General features: G+C 36.2%; 2 protein-coding genes across 2 annotated transcripts; both read right to left on the bottom strand.

The window, feature by feature from the left end:
* Positions 1–412: 412 nt before the first annotated feature.
* rps25 (ribosomal protein S25) lies at positions 413–2086 on the bottom strand. Its single transcript, XM_089126394.1, is given in 5 exon segments — positions 413–471; positions 572–670; positions 1409–1676; positions 1679–1774; positions 2074–2086. Coding segments are annotated over 4 exon segments (462 nt in total). The 5' UTR covers positions 2077–2086; the 3' UTR covers positions 413–471; positions 572–575.
* Positions 2087–4440: 2354 nt separating this feature from the next.
* On the bottom strand, positions 4441–11939 carry slc37a4b (solute carrier family 37 member 4b). The gene is made up of 10 exons (XM_089126367.1): positions 11842–11939; positions 10685–11016; positions 9679–9911; positions 6866–7118; positions 6451–6606; positions 5630–5715; positions 5206–5319; positions 5024–5089; positions 4806–4944; positions 4441–4723 (listed from the first exon to the last, which is right to left on the bottom strand). Exons 2-10 carry the CDS (start codon positions 10830–10832, stop codon positions 4557–4559), a joined length of 1362 nt encoding a protein of 453 aa, XP_088982493.1. The 5' UTR covers positions 10833–11016; positions 11842–11939; the 3' UTR covers positions 4441–4556.
* Between the last annotated feature and the right edge of the window lie 1634 nt (positions 11940–13573).

Genomic DNA, 13573 nt, shown 5'->3' with positions numbered 1-13573 from the left:
GTATGGTTTTCAACTCCATGTTATCATACAACTCCAATACATTTTTTTTTAGTTGGGAAGTGTGTTTACTCTCTGCTGTCATCTTTTCACTCCTAGGTTAGGATACCTCTCCAGCACTCTTAAATAATTTAGGAACCAAACCTAATCTTAACACTCAGGAACCTTTATGAATCGCACACTCTTAAGTCTAGGAATAAGAGTAAAATTGCCTGACAGACTAAAATTTTACTCACTGTTTTTTTACAAGCAGCTTGATTAACTTGAGATTCATCAACATCACCATCCTGTCATAACCAGACCCAATATAACCCCCAACCTAATAATTCCCATTGTACATTTCACACAGATACTCTTCTGACTAGTACAGACCCACACACATATTCACTTGAAAGAAGAAGAGCACAAACACAAGTTCCATTTTGTGGTTTATTTACCTATACAAAAGACCATAAACTCAAGCCAAGGTGGAATCTGAAAAAGAAATAAATAAACATTTAATGAATGAATCCAGTAGCTGAAAACATTTAAAGCCATCAAATGTGAAAGATTCACAATTTAGTCAAATAATCACCATGTTATGCCTCCTTCTCCGGAACGACCTCATCTGTGCCCTTGGTGTTTCTGGTGTAGATCACCTGAGCCCTGTGCTTGGACACCAGCTTGATGAGACCTGACAACAAAAGCATGGATCCATAACACACACTCACTCTCTTTTTGTGCCAAGTTAAAAGCAACATGCACTGTTTGCTTTGTTTACACATTCATATCATTTCCAACATTCCTGCAAATTCACCAGTAATTAGCTAAAAATCTAAGTTTGAGGGTCTAAACCCTGAATAATTTAGGACATGCATTAATATTGTAACTTGTGTAAAAAAAAAAAAAAAATAGTTCACAGTAAAATTGTAACTTGCATCAATATATTGTAGTCTTTAACATCTAGTTAATTTTTAAAATTATAATTTACAAATACTAGTAAATAGTGGCATTAAATTACTGAAATATTAGACAACGAGGGATTCGAGAAAACATTTGGCAACCATTTTCGGCCACACAAGAATAAAAAAAGATGACCAGTCAAAATTATGACAGTCATTGGTATAACATTTAAAAGTCAAAATTCTGACTTGGTGATAAATATGAATGCCATAGACAGTCACAATTCTGACTTTGTATTATCATACCTGCAGCTTAGTTTGTCACTCGCAACTATGATTTTCAACATGACATTAAAATTGAGCCATTCTTTATCAACATTTCTCATAATTATATCTTAGATTGTCAATTCAGACTGTCATAATAGAGATTTACTAAAGCTTTTGTTTTCATATGCTGTGAAAATGGGCTTCCAGATGTGTGATGTACATTACGAATCACTAAAATGAAGTGTTGGGGGTCAGGTCATCACCTTTGCCGAGCAGCTCCTGAAGGGCAGCCCTGGCCAGCGAGCCCCGGATCTTCAGCCTCTCGGACACCACAGCCGGGGTGATCAGCTTGTAGTTGGGGACTTCTTTGTACAGTTTGTCATATGTGGCCTTGTCGAAGAGAACCAGGTTGTTCAGCTTGTCCCTCACCTTTCCTTTGGACCACTTCTACTCAAAACCAAATATAAGAACATGTAGAGTTACACCACAGCTGATTCCTCGTGGCAGACAGCTCTTTTAAGCGGGGTGTGTTTTACCTTCTTCTTCGCTTTGCCTCCGGATTTGTTGACGGGATCCTTGTCCTTTTTGGACTTGCCCGCATCCTTCTTCTGCTTGCTATCCTTGGGCGGCTAGGCAGTTACAGAAAAATCATTGAAATCACACCCATAAATAAAAACGTATTATATAAATTACATCGATAGTGTTGATAAACCAATGTGTGGTAATGCTATGCGCGTGTGCTCGGGCCTCGCGCACGATGCGGCAATATTACATACAAAATAATCACACAAAAACGCTCAAATGGCCCGCTTATTCTGCATTATAATATTCAAGAAGTAGGACACTGTGGTTAAACTACGGCTATTTCACGTGAGAAGTGGGTAAAAAGTGATATTTTCTAACATTATGGAGTCGCTCGAGCACTCACCATGCTGAGGCGTTGCGAGCTGCGGAAGAGAAAGGAAGTAGCGCACGCGCACGTCCGCTTTGTCCGCGTGCACTTCGACTGGTGCAGCGCGTGCTCGCTGTGCGCTCAGTGGCTCGCGCTCGTCACCTGCAGGACTGGAGCGAGCGAGGTGTTCTGACTTTGATACACGGAAATGTTGAGTACACTAGAGTTTTATTGCAGAAGTATCTCCCCAGTATACAGAAACTGCCGGATGTTAATTTGCATATATTGAGCAATTTTCATAATTAGCATTATTAGCTTAATCGTCCATTTTGACCAGATATTTTGCACTCTATGACCAATTTCTACAATATGAGCTTTTAGAGAATTCTGATTTCATTTCTGGCACTATCAGACTCCCTCATCTGATTTAAAGTCCCTTTTTTCTTCATTTAAAAATTTGTCAAAACCATTAAACTCTAAGGTTTCTAGAACACATAATATTTTGGAGTCTGTGGTAAAGAACCTTTAATTTGGTTATTTTTACAAATTGTAATATGTTATTTTGTATAACTTAATGCAATCTATTTTGATGTCTGTAACCCCTCTGTTATTGTTTTTGTATTTTTTCTTTAATTTGCAATAAAAAAAATTAATAAAAAAAAATAAAAAAACTATCAGACTCCAAAATGGTAATTCTATAACATATTTGAATAAATTCAGACACATTTTTTTTTATTATTAATTTCTATGATACTATTAGTACTATTATAGGTAATTATACTATTAGTACTATTATAGGCGGTAGGGTAAGTGCCCGGGTTGTAACTGTTGTACTCAATGTGCTGTTCGTCTTGCTCATGGGAGAAATAATCAAACTCGTTTACAGAGAATTGTTCGTACAATCTATTATAATAATCACATTTTCAATTTAAGCACGTACCTTTTGTTGTAGGATGCAATGACTGAACTGGAAGTTGTAAAGAAGTGCTGCTAGAAGAATGCATTGTTCTACCACAAGTCATTAGAAAAAATAATATAAATATGAAAAACTACTAAAGAACTTATGCTCACAATAAAAATACAAAATGAAAAAAGTCGTGTTTAAAATGATCCTGTTGACATTTAAGCAAAAATTGTACCATAAACATTCTACATTTTTACTTCTTTATTCATGATAAAAGATCCTGCTGGTTGCATGAAATTAGTAAGAATTGCTATTGCTCTGCTAATTCAACCACACTTTCTGCTGAAGATTGGCCATCAGGCTAAAACCACTATACCGACCAGTGTTTCAGATTCATTGTCTGACCTGTGTTTCAAAAATAAAATAATTGCTTTAATACTGGAGGTTATGTGCAAAGTACAAATGTTTAAGTGCAAAAGAACAATGTGTGTCTATTTAAAATGTGTGCACTGGAGAGAGATGAAGCTGTTACCCACAGTTGAACAAGCATACAAAGAAAGTACAAGTCAAACAACATTCATGTGAAACATGAATTCGTGTTGATACATACTAAGAAAGTAAACACGTTTATATACTTAAATCTGTAAACATTTCTATCCTCACAGTAATACAAAAGATGTACAGTGGAGCCACTTCATCTCTAAAGTGTGTGTGTGAATCTTGTGATATTGCTGCTGAATAAGCTCATGAAAAAAATGATGTGATACTGAAGGTTATCTAAATGCAATTTAAAAATATACATTTTTAAAAGTGCAACAGTAACACTGCATTAAAACAGTTCCTTAAAGGGACAGTTCACCCCAAAATGAAAATTCTGTCATCAATTACTGTAATTTCAAACCTATAAGACTTTCGTTCATCTTCGGAAAATGTAAGATATTTTTAATAAAATATAATAGATTTCTGTCCCTCCATCAAAAATATATGTTCTCTGATGAATGTTTATGTGAATAAAAACCTAAATTAAATCTGTCAACATATTAAGACATCGTGTCTCTTTACAAGACATGGATAACATCGTTCGAATCACATGGATTTATTTTACAATCTCTTCAATTGTGCTTCATTTATAACAACACGAGGGTGAGTAAATGATGAAAGAACTTTCATTTTTGTGTGAACGAACTTTAAGACCAGCCCCCGGTTTCACAGACAAGCCTTAAGCCGAGTCCCAGACTAAAACGCATCTTTAAACTGTTTTAACTTGCACTGGCGTATCTTAAAAATATGTCAGTGCTATTGTTTTGTCTCTTTTTTCGAAGGCACGTTTCTAAAATATACTTAAAAGTGCTGTATGTGAGTTTTTGACGGTACTAAAGCATAAAAATATTATATGTTTGCAGATATTTAGGAAACATGCTGAGTTCACATACTCATTTCTCTAAAAAAAAACCTTTCTTCAGCCAGTTATTTTCCTTTGAAATGTGTGTTAGTGTCAATAAATGCACCTTTAAATGCCTAATCTAAGCCCTGTCTGTGAAACCAGGCCCATATCGCTTAATCGAGTGCGCTCACATTTGCAGGGCTCTCTGATTGGATCATTTTAATGAGAGGATTAGTCCATCTTTTTAGGCACGTGGCCCATTTTTGTGCGCATGTTACGCACAAAGAAGAAACAAACAGTTGTTATAGCACAGGACACTTCTGCTACCCAAAATGCTGTGTCCCAGCTGTAGCGCTTAGCAATGGTGCTGAAAGGCAGGCCAGCAATGAATGCACCAACTGAAAAAAAAAGGAAATATATGGTTATATAGAGCATTTTATCTTCATGCATTTTGTCATGAAACAATTTGAGCAGATTTACCATTTGCCATCAGAGCTACAATAGCATGCGATGTCCCACAGAAATTGGAGGGGGCGCTCTCACTCGCAATCACCCCGAACAAGGCAATCGGACCATATGAGGAAAATCCAAACGCAGCACCAAGAATCAAAATCCAAAGCTGCAGAACAGAAAAATTAAGTTAAAAACCACATTAAAGTTAAAAACCAAGACAATGAAGAATTAAAGTTGCTCTAGACCTCTTTCTCAGAGACTCCAGTGAGGACTGAAAGTGGATGGAGAGCCAAAACCCACAGCGGTGCTTCCTGAGGACACACACACAACCATTTAACTAACATATAGATTTTTCAATAACTTTGAATTTGAACTTTAAACTTTGAATAAATTTGAATTTTTAGATTAAAAAATAATAATTAATCACCTCTGGGGTCTCTGGTGTGATGGTAACCCGGAAAAGGTACATGGATACAGCCATGCCTGCCATCATCATCAGGAGAAGCCCATGCCGAGGATTCCCATAGACACCCAGCCCTTGCTGTAAAACAGGAAGTCACTGTTTAACACGTGAAATGATCTCAATTCATAACTTACAAATTAATAAAAAAAAATAGGAATGCAGCAATATAGCAAAAAAGGGTGATAAACCATTATTTTAAATCTATAGTATTGCAACAAATACTATTAAGACCACTTTATATTTAAATATTAATATAATATAACAGCCAATATTATCAATCTAAATTATCATTATTAAGGTTTTTCTTCAAGTACGAGATTTTATTAGATATACGTAATCTGATATATTGTATTCCAAATGAATGGATTATACTGCAAACCGAACCCACCCGAGCAACAGCCCTGTCTGACAGATAACCAGCTCCAATGCTGCCGAAAAACCCTCCGACCTCCAGCGCGCTCATGTATGAGCTTCCTGTGGAGAACATACACGTTAGCATCCTCACACGGACCTTAAAGGGATAGTTCACTTTGAAATTAATGTTTGGTATGTTTTAACTTCCCTCAAGGCCATCCAAGATGTAGGTGTCTTTGTTTCCACAGTAGTTTCAATTTTGATATTTTTAGGTCAAACCGTTCTTGTCTGTCAGTCATATAATGGAGGTCTATGGTCACCACCTCAAAGAGCAGCACAGAGAAGTCCAAATTAAACATGATTTAATAACTCGTAAATGTAAGTATACATTGATGGCCTAAGACACGAAACGAGCGGTTTGTGTGAGAAAACCAACAGTGTTTATATCGTTTTTACCTCTTGTAACCACAGCCACGTCCAAGTGATCTGAGGGTTTTTGTGGTTACAAGAGGTAAAAACGATATAAACACTGTTGGTTTTCTCACACAAACCGCTCGTTTCGTTCTTAGGCCATCAATGTGTACTTACATTACGAGTCATTAAATCATGTTTAATTTGGACTTCTCTGTGCTGCTCTTTGAGGTGGTGACCATAGACCTCCATTATATGACTGACAGACAAGAACGGTTTGCCCTAAAAATATAAAAATTGAAACTACTGCGGAAACAAAGACACCTACATCTTGGATGCCCTTGAGGGAAGCTAAAACATACCAAACATTAATTTCAAAGTGAACTATCCCTTTAAGAAACATAGAAAGCTTCAGGATAAACAGCTAGAAAGTACCAGACTCACCCATCATGGCAGACTGGCCTTTTTCCTGCATGAGGAAGAGCTGACCCCAGTCAGTACAGGCGATCTTGACCCCGAACACAACCAGGTATCCCGCAGACAGCACCCACAGGTACGGAGACAGCAGGAACTCTTTCAGACTGCTGTCCTCATTAGGGCCTGGAGCAAGTGGATCAACAGTAGCCAATTAAGCATACTAAAAAATGTTATTTTTTATTTAAAATTTTTTAATATTGTCCAAAACTGAATTTAATCTTGTGAATTAATCCAGTCTTCAGTGATAAACGATCCTTCAGATGTGAATGGGGTGCTCAGAAAATAAAATAAAAATATTTTGTAACATAACGAATATAGTCGAATAAAAGTATCAGTATTTTGTTTCTCTCCCGCCAGAGATTGATAAACAGCAGTCTCTCACCTCCCTTCTTCCCTTTGCCCTTTTTGGCTCCAGCCTCGATGTTGGGCAGCCCCACATCACTGGGCTCGTTCTTCACCGTCAGAAGGCAAACGACAGCGACGGCCATGCAGATCACCCCAGACACGGACATGATGATCCTCCAGTTATAGTACTGAACCAGCACTGTGGTGATGATGGGGCCCAGACTTCCCGCCAGGTTCATACTGCAGCACAGGACGGCCCACCACGTGCCGAACTGAGACGGCTCAAACCACTGCAAACACACAGAACAAATATAAGGATTTCATGGAAACCAATTAACACCATTGCAATACAAGTTAAGCTATTTTCTAGAAAAGGCTTCTAGTTTAGTCGTACGCAGCCCATAAAGAGAAAAAAGAAAAAGAAAAAATATATTTCAAAACTTTTGCGTCTGCTTGCAAAAGTCATAATTTTTTTTCCAGATCTTTTTATTCGATTACCAATCTTTAGGGGCTCCAGTATGGCCAACTTAAACACATGTTGATTGCAAAATTACCAAGCAATGTTGGATAATGTATAGGGGAGAACTTTCTCAGTTTGTGTAAATCTACTAAGGGTTTAGAGTATTTATTTTTCCCCACATTAACGTCCCACATGTCTAGTACAATTATGTGGTTTTGTTTTATTAATACAGTGTATAGTTTTTTCTTGATTTACCCCGAAAGAATGGAAGTGATGTGTGACAACATGCCCCATAGGTGTGGTGCATTGTAACATCACCATATGACAGCTTAAAATAATATCTGATATAATCAAAAAAATATACAAGCCAAACCAAAATATTTACAATTATTAACTTTGTCATATAAAATAAATGCATTTTTTAATAATTAAAAATAAACTCATATTTGAGTTTGAACGCCTGTGATGAGACGACTCAACGCCTGCGATATGTTATGGCGCCGTTTGATTCATAAACAATATTTATATTTAATATTTATATTTAAACAATATGAATGTAAGCCAGAGGAGAACTGGCCCCCGACTGAGCCTGGGTTCTCCCAAGTTTTTTTCTCCATCCAATCTGATGGAGTTTGGTTCCTTGCCACTGTCGCCTTGCTTTTGGCTTGCTTTGAGCTTGCTCAGTTGGGGTTATTTATTTAGTGTTTAGCAATGTTGTTGATCTGTGTTGTGCTACTTACATGTTATCACTGTGAAGCTGCTTTGATACAATCTGTATTGTGAAAAGCGCTATATAAATAAATGTGACTTGACTTGACTTGACTTTGACAAACACACTGGAAAACACAGCTATAGTTCAAAACAAAATAATAATTAATCATTTCTGAACATTGACTCTCAGTCTTTATTTACATGTTTCTCATGTTTTTTCAATAGAATTCATAAAAGTATAGAATATAATAGCACAACTGGGGTTTAAACCCTGCTAGTGTCTTCTGCTAGTTAGCGAAGCTACTAAATCAACTGTTAAACAACAGATTGGAGATTAAGATAATATCAGATTTGTCTAATTTTAAATAAACACAAAAAATTAAGTAAGAAATGTACTTTTGCTATGGTTAAATAAATGTTGAGTGACATCTTACAAAGATTTCTGAAATTTGGTCGCAATTTTTTCTCTGTATAGTGTGGAAATGGTAACTAGTAAATACACCAAGTTTCGTCATGCTAGCATGTGTTTAAAACAAGTGTGTTACGCATAATGTTGTGCCCCACGCTCCCCTATATATTAATTATTTTTTATTACCATGACAGCAACAATGCTATCTTCAGGACCACAAAAAACAAATAATTAACAACTAGCTAAAGACATTTCTGATTAAATTAATACAAGATACAAATTCAAATGTGGTACATTTTTAAATACACCACTTAATCATTTATCTGAATGAAATTACATTAAAAACAGTTGAGTCCAATAAAATATGTTTAACAGTCATTGGAGTTTTACAAGCGTGTTCTTCACCTTTCAATAAACAACCATCTGTAAATCTGGAGTAAAAACTATTTTATCATAATACCTTTATTTGAAATTATTAAATATATGAAGAGTTCAGATGCAAAAGCCTCTAAATGCCATTTGAAATTTTCTTCTAAAATGATAATTTTTATCAAGCTTGTATATTTAAGTTCAGTAATATCACTTAAATGGCAATGAAGATTACCTATTAATTGTGATTTAAGTGAAATTACTGAACTTAAATATACAAGCTTGATAAAAATTTCAAATGGCATTTAGAGGCTTTTGCATCTGAACTGTTCATATATATATATATATATATTAGGATTTATTTCATGATGTAACTTGTTTCTGTGCCATTACATTTGCCCAATGCTAGAAAAAACTCATAAAACCTCTTTTTGGGATTTTCCTGAAGTAAAAAAAAAACCAGACTAATAAAATAATTAGGTTACTTTTATAACACTACACTATATGATCATAAGCCTATCTAGCCTAGGTAAACAATTAAAACAAATAGGCTATTTACAATCTGAATAGTAACAGTTCTTTAAAATAAACCTAAATCCAAAGCAATGTTAGTTATAATAACTATAACACCCACTGAAATGCATGTCATACTCAATATTTATTTTGCCGCAGACCCACAAGTGCCGCGTCCAGGTTGTTTTGGCTCAGTGAACTGCTTTAATTAGATTTAAGTGTCTCGTAACTCCACGAGGACCAGCTGTTCGGCGGCATCTCGAATCCATCTGTGGCATTCAGGCGGTGCGAGGTCAGCAGAAGATGGAGTTCCCGACTATTCCCGTCACACTGCCCACACCGGACGACAGGTGCACACTAGACCAGAAAGGCAAAGGGTCAGCCTTACCTTCCGAAGCACCTTTCCACACGGCGGCCAGCCGAAGCCCTGACCGAACCCGTTCACGAACCAAAGCACGGTGAACATCATGACCGTGGAGGACCAGGAAAAGGCGATGTTTATGGTGCCCACGATGAAGAGGCCGATGGCGAAGAGCCAGCGAGCGCTGATCCGGTCAGAAAGCACTCCGCTGATGAACTTACTGATGGCGTAGGCCAGAGTCTGACTGCTGGTGATCAGGCCTGGGACACACACACACACACACACACACGTGAAAGAGCCACTCGGGCTGTGCTCTGGCTTTGGCATGGGTTTCTTAGCAAGCCATGAAACAGGCCCAATGCATTGCACTACAACAGGGGTCTTCAATGGAGTGACTGATATATATGCACAGACACACACACACAGTTTGCTGTCTGTAAGATTTCTTAAGGTTTTTGATCAAAAAATAGTCAAATAAAAAAGTACAAAAAATAATACTTTTAAACATTATCATCATATTTCTATTTTACACTCTAAACAATGCTGGGTTGTTTTAACCCAAATGTTGGGTTAAAAAAATGTCATTTCAAATTTTAACCCAACTTTCACTTTCAACTGTGTTGCATTTGGGTTTGTCCATATTTGAACCAAATTTGGGTTGAAACAACCCAGCATTGTTTAGAGTGTAAAATATTTTAAACTGTAATTTATTCCTGTGAGTTTTTCAGCATCATTACTCCAGTCTTCAGAGTCACATGATCCTTCAGACATCACTCGTCTCTAATATGGTGATTTGCTGCTCCAGAAACATTACTATTATCAATGTTGAAAACAGTTTTTTTGGTGATGCATTTTGTTCAGGATTGTTTGATTAATATAAAGTTCAAAAGAAAAGCATTTATTAAAAACGTATCAATAATGTCACTTTTGATAAAATTCAACACAACCTTGCTGAAAAAAGCATGAATTTCTTTATATATAATACAAAACACAAACAAACTGATCCCAAACTTTAGAACGGTTCCACACTTACCCAGATCTTCTTTATCCAGATCAATCTCCTCCATCACTGACGGCATTAGGAAGGAGAACGTCTTTCGGTTGAAGTAATATAGCATGTAGCCCACAAACATTGAGATAAATATAACAATGCGGTAATATCCATAATCTGCTGCTCCCATGATTGCGGTTGTGAGCCAAACAAGTTCTTATAGCACTGGACAAAATCCGTTTTCTCCTGGAGAAACTTTCAGAAACTGATCCAAAGGTCTTAACAAATTCACGTGACTTCTTAACGGTGATGAAGATTTTCAGCTCCTGTCCAGTCTCATTCACCGTCTCTTCAGCCGGCATTCACTGCTGTGCCTGGAAAACATCTCAGAGTTACTTTAGTCTCTATGCAAGCAGCTTCTGTGAAATGCAAATACATCTGAGCAGAAACTAAGACTCTTTATAGCACTATTTGAAGAGTTCAGATGCAAAAGCCTCTAAATGCCATTTGAAATTTTCTTCTTTAATGATGATTTTTATCAAACTTGTATATTTAAGTTCAGTAATTTCACTTAAATAACAATTAATAGGTAATTATCATTGCCATTTAAGTGAAATCAAATCACTGAACTTAAATATACAAGCTTGATAAAAATGATCATTCTAGAAGAAAATTTCAAATGGCACTTAGAGGCTTTTGCATCTGCAGACCTCATGCAGTCTAAATGCCAAAGGGTTTCTTGAGTGGCCATAGACTTAAACAGCAATATGAATTTGAAACATGATGCAGGGGTCAAGGGAACATGTCTTGCAAGAATGCCATAAAAATAACATGCTTTCTGCACATTGCGTGGGGACACATGCCCTCTCAATGGATGTAAGAGTTCATTTAAACGAGAACTGTTGAGAAAAAAAAATGCTGTGTGAATTACATAGGCGTTTTTGATAACCCTGCGTCGTAAATACATGCACGCGCACGGCACGAGATTACAGAAACGCAAAACCCGCGGTGACGTCAGTGCATCAAAACGGCGAATGCAGTAACAACACTGATTCTGACCTCAACAACAAGCGTCCTACTACCACACTAAACGTATTTATTATGTAGGCTAATGCGTAGATACATTGAGAGACTTATATCTTGTTTGAACAGTTAATGTTGCTTGACAAGTTTCAATAGAAAGAAGGAATAAAGTGTACCTCAGACACCCGAGCTCGCGTTCAGAGTTCACGCCGCTGCAGGAGCTCCTTCTCTAATCTCTGTTCTGATTGGCTGTCAACCTGTCATTCATGTCGCGGTGGGCGGGCTTTAGTCTTCTTGCAGTAGTGGCACATTTCTATCATTTTTTTGCATTTGTGGAGTTGTTTTAAATCTCCTCTAAGATTTCAAATCAATGTACCCGCAGAGACGTCTATTTGATGTGTGTGTTTACATCTGGAAGACGTGTTTGCTCATCTGCAATACATCTATAGGAGGTTTCCAGTCAGGTGTCAAATAGACGTTTATAAGATGTTTTTAAGATGTAATGATGTAGAATGTATGTTAAAATCAGAGGTTAGGAAATAGCAGATGCTTTCCAGATGAAGTGATCTTTGACAGACATCTTGCAGACGTGCGTGTGCTATCTGGGTAATGATTAAGAAAATTATTGCTATGATTATCATGATATTCTTTATGTTATATCTATGATTAATCATTTCAAATACATTGTTCTTGTATTAATCAAATTATTATATCTTTTTTGCCTATTAGGCCTATATCTTTTAATATCATATACTCAGGGACAGAAAGATCTGCAGATTTCATTAAAAATATCTTCATTTGTGTTACGAAGATGAACGAAAGAACGACATGAGGGTGAGTAAATAATAACTTTTTATTTTTGAGTGAACTATCCCTTTAACATGACATGTCCTATGGTGCTGAAGCAAAGATGTAGAAAAAAGGACTACAACCACTAGATGGCGGTAATAGAAAGTATAAAGTATAGGCCTATGCCCTGTGTTTTGTATTGATGGACTGGTTTCACAGACAGGGTTGGATTAGGCCTTAGTTTAATTGGTAGATTTTATAAAAAATTCTATTTTTTATTGCATTATATTTTGATTTTTTTTACCTTGCTTGTGTGCAGTTGATTTAAATTAAGACAGTTTAAACATGCATTTAATCTGGGACTAGGTTTAAGACTGTTCTGTGAAACCGGGGGAATAATTAATATAAAACCAATATATAATGGTGATATATGATGTTGTGTTTATTATTTCAAATAATACAAATATTATTTTGAATAATGTTTTTATGTTCCATAATTGTTGCAATGTTTTTCTGTCGAAATTTGAGCAAATAATACATCATTGAATTTTAAATGAGTATAATATTAATTGAAATTATTATAAAACATTTTTTTTTTTTTTAGATTTCTACTGTGACAAACTACCCCATATAGTGTGACAACATGTTGGGGAATTTTGTCAGACAAAATCAGTCCTGCGAAATATCCACTGGGGTAAAATATGGGCCAGTAGCCAGGCGACTCATGAAAAACACTGGTAACAAAAAAACAAAAACAAACCCTAAACCAAAACTATTATTAAACTATTATTAAATATTGCTGACTCAACCTAATTAATACATTCATTTGTACCAACAAAATCAATTTTACAGGTTAAATGATTTTAAAAAATAAAAAAAAAACAGCTTTTTAAGAAATAAAGTGTACTTTTTACAATGTGGGGTTTAAATTACCTCACTTTTAAACACAGCACAAAGTTCCTTCTGACATGCTGTTTAGATCTTGCTAAAGTCATGTGAAACACAGTATAATAATATTGCAGTTCAAATAACAAGTCCCTAATGCATCTCCACACCCTGTTCAGAAATGAACATCTCCATGTTTAAACTCATCACGTGTGTGTGTGTGTGTGTGTGAGA

The sequence above is a fragment of the Pimephales promelas genome, chromosome 23, assembly GCF_988280905.1.
Source record: "Pimephales promelas chromosome 23, fPimPro1.hap1.1, whole genome shotgun sequence".
Lineage (NCBI taxonomy): Eukaryota > Metazoa > Chordata > Actinopteri > Cypriniformes > Leuciscidae > Pimephales > Pimephales promelas.
This window is presented reverse-complemented; position numbering and strand designations above follow the sequence as displayed.